The 6,000-nt window shown below is 41.5% G+C and overlaps 1 protein-coding gene across 3 annotated transcripts in view; it reads left to right on the forward strand.

The window, feature by feature from the left end:
* The window catches only part of DOCK9 (dedicator of cytokinesis 9), a 230,536-nt gene extending 228,982 nt beyond the window's left edge, over positions 1 to 1,554 (forward strand). For all 3 annotated transcript variants that reach the window (XM_018564643.1, XM_018564645.1, XM_018564644.1), the window contains one exon: positions 234 to 1,554. In XM_018564643.1, the coding sequence (XP_018420145.1) occupies positions 234 to 356 (123 nt within the window). In that variant the 3' untranslated portion in view covers positions 357 to 1,554. The remainder of the gene's footprint in view (positions 1 to 233) is intronic.
* The last annotated feature ends 4,446 nt before the right edge of the window (positions 1,555 to 6,000 follow it).

The following is a 6,000-nucleotide window of genomic DNA, read 5'->3' on the forward strand; positions in this document are numbered from 1 at the left end:
GTTCCAATGCTGAGAAATACCTTTTACGAGCCCAAGCCCCTTGTATTGGGTTAGCGAATCAGTGTACAGATTTAAAGCCATGTGTCTTGACTTTTGATTTGTTTTTCATTTCAAGAAACGGTGTGAAAGTCCAGGAAGAAATCTGTTGTTGTTTGTGGGGGGTTTTATTGCACTTAGTAGGTGCTCAGTTGATTGATTGAAGTTTTGATTCCTCTTCTTTTTGTGTCCTGAAGATTTGGTGTGGAGAAGAGAAGATCAGTGTTATGCCGAACTCGCTTCACATCTTCAATGCCATAAGTGGAACTCCAACAAGCACAACCGTCCACGGAATGACCAACTCCTCCTCCATTGCATGATCGTCCTTGTTCATTTCACACCAATGCCTCGCACATGGCTATCTCAGGATGCTTTGAAGAGCCCATTGTCTACTATGAATGGATGGCCATCACCACTACAAATGATGTTTAGCCAATTTCTATGGTTGTTGTAATATGGCTGAGTATGGTTATTACAGGAGCCATAAAACCATTTGTTTTGTTTTCCTGCGTTACATTTGGCAATACTTAATATTTTTTCAAAATGTCAAGAGGAAAAAAGTCTATGAAAAGTATTGTAATAAATATTTTTATGCTAGCTAGGGCCCTGCTTTAGGGTAGTCACAAGGGATAGCACAGTAGGTCTTAAAGGAGCAGTTTCAAGGAATGTATAGTATATTCTATAAAATAGGACACTAAAGTTTACATATTAGCTTTGAAACCAAGCACAGCCAGTCTGCAAGTCTTCTCACAAGTTAAATTCAGTTTTTTGCCCATTCCTGTGCTGTTTCTGTTTTAAATACAGAATATATTAAGTTTATTTTATTGCTCAACTGGAAATAAGGTTCTTTTACCATATGTACATGAAATCTAGTTTAGGAACACTGAATGCTTGCTAAGGATTGTATTTCCTTGTTTTTATGAGGTCTTTTTCAGTCTGTGATCTTCTAAATTCAGCTGATAAAGAACACACATGAAACCATAACACTTTCACCTCTTCACACATTCACACAGCTTTTACAAGTCCGTCCTGAAAGATGTTACTGAGTAGTGAGAATGTATATATTGTTAATTGACACAGATCATTTTTTTTCTGTACATAAACGTGTTACATTTCTATGCATTTTTTAATGTTCATGCTGAAAACTTTTATTGTGACAAATGTGTTTTATTAATTTTACCTGCTATCTATTTTTGTCCTTACAGTTTATTCTTGTACATAAACGAGTGCAATACAAAGATGTATACAGTCTTTGCTATGTTAGGTTTATACACTGTTTAAAGAAAACGTTTTTCTTTTTGCCAAAGCAAAGGTTATGTATGTAATGGTGGTTATGAATACTGTGGTAAATGGTGGTGTTATTTAAAGCTTTGATCATACTGTTCTTTCAGAATATTAATTTAGTAATTTTATATTTGGGAAGGGGTGGATAAAAAGTTTTTAATTTTATTTAACTGGAAACACAGTCCTGCTGTAATTAACATTGTGTATTACATATGTATTAAAGGAAACTGCTAATTTCTGTGTTTCATTTTGCTTTCGGCAAGATTGCTATGTTGTGTGTTCATGTTCTAGATCAGGGGTCAGCAACCTTTTACACACCAAGTGCCATTTTTGAAACCATGGTACAACCGAGTGCCAGTGAACAATAGCACGCTTTAGTGTTAGTTACAGTTACATTTTAAGGCTGGTACATGAGGGATCCTCCAGGCAGGTGCTTTTGCGCAGACTAAGTTGAGGGCCTCCTCAGCGTGCCTCTGCCGCTCAGTCACGTGAGGGAGGTGGGCGGGCCAGGAATGTAATTGACAGCCGGCTCGAGCTGTCAACTACAAATGATCAAGAATAGTGTTGCGTGCCAGCTGTCAAGGCCTCGCGTGCCAGGCTGGGCACGCGTGCTGGGGGTTGCTGACCCCTGTTCTAGATAGTACAGAAAGACCTTATTAAACTACGTGCAAATTTAGGTTAAAAACAACAGATTGTGTAGCATACATTTGATAATACATGTCAAGCCACGCTGGATGGATTTGCTGGGAATTTTCCCTCTTCCCTTTTCATTCATCCTAGAAAAATGTTTCTACGTTTGTGTCTAGCTCTATAGGACAGACATCTCCCCCAAGTCATAAGGAGATCTCTTTGTGAGTCAGTCTTTTCATTCAGACTTTCGCTGCACTTCTATAGAGTATATGAAGCCCTTATGTCCGGAAAAGAAACGGAACACTACACCTGTAAATCTTCCAGCCTGTCTACTTACACTATATAGCGTTGGCAGAGTCATTCATATTCACACGATTTCCATTGATTACTCAAGTTTTGCTTCCGGATCCCCCTGCCTTTGCTTTTCCTATCTAACACTCCGAAGGTTCTGTTCAAGAAAGCAACTCCCCTGCTCAGTGTTTACTGTGTCCTCTTCAGCTGGCTCCCAGTCTGTATGACCAACAGTAGAAGCAGCCCCTGGCACCAACACTGGGCCCCTCTTGCTAGCAGGGCAGATCTTCAAAGGTATAGAAGTGGTACAGTCTTTGGCTCTACAGTCCAGCAGAGGTTACAGCACTGCAGATGATCACGATCTTCTGACCTTCTGGTTGTTGCAGGTGTGGAGGCAGCTCTGCTGGTCACAGGAAGTTTGTTCTCTATCACAACGTGGAACAGACCCTCAAAACAAGTATTGTCCCTGGCAAACGGAGACAAATGGTAACTAAAGAGCACTTTTTTCGTGTGACAAATCTGCTTTTAGATTTTGAGCACTAATGCACCATGTCCACTTTATGTGATTTATTTTTATTTTTTCCCCAAGTATATCACATTTTCTATAGACAGTCACATGCCAGCTCTATACCGAGAACTGAGCAATCATGTAATCGCCAATCGCTCAGCTCATGGTCGTCTTCCTGCTTCCCGCAAGAATTCCCACCGCCCTTCTCTTTTCCTGTAGTGCTCACGGGGGGCACACAGCTGAATCTGCCTCTAGAGAGCTGGTAGCCACCTGTGTGGATCCCAACACTATTGTTGGAATTCCTGCCGCCTGGGGTTCGGCTCTGTACTGTCAGCATATAAGTGGGCAGTAGCCAGCTACATGCTGACTTTGGGTCACAGAAGTACATTGGTAGAAAAAGGAGAAAAGCCTAAAAAAGTTTGGTTTTACTTCTCTTTTAAGACATAGCTGACCACAAAGGATTTAGGGAGTGTCTTCACCTTCCTCTAGATCCACAGAGTACACCTCAGGAAACCTTGCATATTACAACTTATTTGGGACTCCCCAAGGGCTAAACTGTGAGTCTTGGTAATTTATTACAGAAGTTATGAAATTGTTTTCAATTATGTTTTGCTTATTGCTTAATAAAGATAATGATGTTGAAAATGATATCCATATAAGCCTTATATTATTCTACATTACATACACAAAAATGTCTTAAGGCTTTCAAATTGGTGCCAGTCCAGCACAGTTGTTTGGGTCTGCATGGAAGAGGGTTATTCCAGATTAATTTTTTTTATTTTGAAGCTGTAAAATCCTGCCTAAAACCAGATGCCGCTAGATACCTTCATTATTTTAAGAAGCCAGAATAGCCTCTCCTGTGCCCATATCTGATCTAATTTCATATAGTTACTGGGGCCTGATTTGTTATATGACTTTATTGCTAAGCCCTGCCAACTGTCGGTTCACACCCAATTACTATGTAGTCACATGACAGAATTTTTTATACTCCACCCATGTTGAGGAACCTAGAAAAGACCATTGCTTTTCAATGTATATGTAAACATTGATTGGATCATTGTGGCACAACTTACATTGATCTTCATGTGGACTTTCAGTTAATGTGTATACAAATGAGTCTCTTTTATTGTGACTTGTTTTTATATCCAAGTTGTAATAAAATATGTTTTAACATTTTTATGACTACTGAGTGAGAATCAAGTATCTTTAAAAAAAAAAAAATTCCCAAGGCTTTGCATACCTGGGTGGAGTATAAAAAAAATTATGTTGTGACTACTCACTTCTTAATAAGACTGTCTCCATGGCCAGTAACAGCACTGTCATTGGAAAGGGGATGGCTGTTGGTGGACCTTAGAAAGGAAGTGAGGGAAAATTAATGAAACTCATTGAAAGTCAGAGGAGCACATAGGAAGCATTTCTATTGGTTAATAATTGTAGCAAACTTCTTGTACAGCTTGTTACTCAGGATTTTAGAATTTTACATAGGAAAACACTTGAAAAGCAGCATTTCTATCACTAGGATTTTTGGCATTACGTGCAATTCAAAGCAGAAGTTTGTCTGCTGCTTCATTGCAGTGTGGCTCATGCGCAGGGCACTGAAACCATAAACACTAAGCATTGGAATGGTCCTGCAATGACACATTTAACCTTTGATAGGTCTGTCTACAAGATGCGGTGAGTTAGTTTAAGTGGACTCCTCATTTGACAGCACTGATTGGTCCAGAGCTGCATATGGAGTCACATGCGCCTTCATACCCAGAAGTACCAGGCATTTTTCTTTGTTGAATGAACTGACTGGCATTGGAGTGAAGGAAATTAAATTGTGTGTATTTCCACTTTTGCAGGGATAACAAGTTCCTATTCACATAACATTACCTAAACATGTAAGCAATTTATCAATATTTGCAAGTGGCTTTACTTGCTTACAAATCCCACCTAACTTCCCCCTGTGGAGATGGCTGTGGAAAGTTATGTTTACTAATTAAGCCTGTCTGTACTGTGCTGGCAAATCACATTATCAGTTGTAAACTAGATTTAAACACTGTCCTAATAAAGGTTAGACTTACAGGGTTAATAACAAAAGGAGGAAGAGTTTGGAGAAGGCAGGAGAAGTAAACAATCTAGGACAACATAGCTGAACTGCAAAGTGAGCTGAATTGAGGAATTTTTCCAAATCAGCTACGTTGCCCTAGATCAGGGGTGCCCATTAGGTAGATTGATCTTACCAGCAGCTCTCGAATCTGATGCTAGATCACGAAGGGTGTGAATGGCGGCCCCTTCATTCCATTTTGGTATATTTATTTAGCTGTGCACACATGATTACTTATTAGCCTGAGTCTGCTGAGCCAAGTTCCCTGACCCCTTTCTGGTGGATACTGGTGGTTGAAGTGCTGTGTATTATGTCAAAGAATATTAGTTTACACAGCCTGTTGCAACATACAGCAAGGAGAGACAGCCAGGAAAGAGAGAGAGGAGAGAAAATGAGGAATGACAGCCAGGAGAGAGAGAGGAGAGAGCCAGGAGGATGAGCAAGGGGAGAGATCCAGGAGAGAGAGAGCGAAGGAGGTTTTTTTTTTCGTTGGTAGATCTCATGTAGCTCGCCATTTGAAAAGTAGATCTTAACACAAAAATTGTGGGCACCCCTGCCCTAGATTGTTTACTTCCCCTGCCTTCTCCAAACTCTTCACCCTTCTGTGAATAACCCTGCTAGAAGCTTTGTATGGTAATGAAAGGAAGTTCTCTCTGTACCTCTACTTTAACTTCAAACTGTTCAGGCGTGGCCGCGATGTGAGCCTGAGCACACGTTTTGTGAAGCTCCGTTGCCTCCGCTCGTAATATCCTGCTATTCTCCTGCCTACCGCACTATATGGCAGTACTCGGTCCCCTATCCTGTACAGGACTCACCCGGGAGCAGATCTATGTCCGCCAATTTCCGCAGACGTGCCGCTTCACTGAGGAAATCCACCCGGAAAGGAAAGGGCTCAGGTTCAGGGAAGACCGGCGCCATCTTGGATTCCCCTGTGCTTGTTCCTGGGCCTCTCCTGCCGCTGCTGGACGTGGAGGGGGTGAGTGAGGAGCCATCACGCATCCCTAATTCTGGGGGCACGTAGTTGCAACCTCCGGGGGGAGCGGGGACCTCCGCGATCCTGGCGGCAATAGAGGGGTGCCAGGTTACCCTTACAGCTAAGATTGATCACTTGGCTGCAGAATGCACCTTGATCCGCCATGACCTAGATAAAATCCGCACGCGC

The sequence above is a fragment of the Nanorana parkeri genome, unplaced genomic scaffold, assembly GCF_000935625.1.
Source record: "Nanorana parkeri isolate BGI_ZX_2015 unplaced genomic scaffold, ASM93562v1 scaffold768, whole genome shotgun sequence".
NCBI classification, from domain to species: Eukaryota; Metazoa; Chordata; class Amphibia; order Anura; family Dicroglossidae; genus Nanorana; species Nanorana parkeri.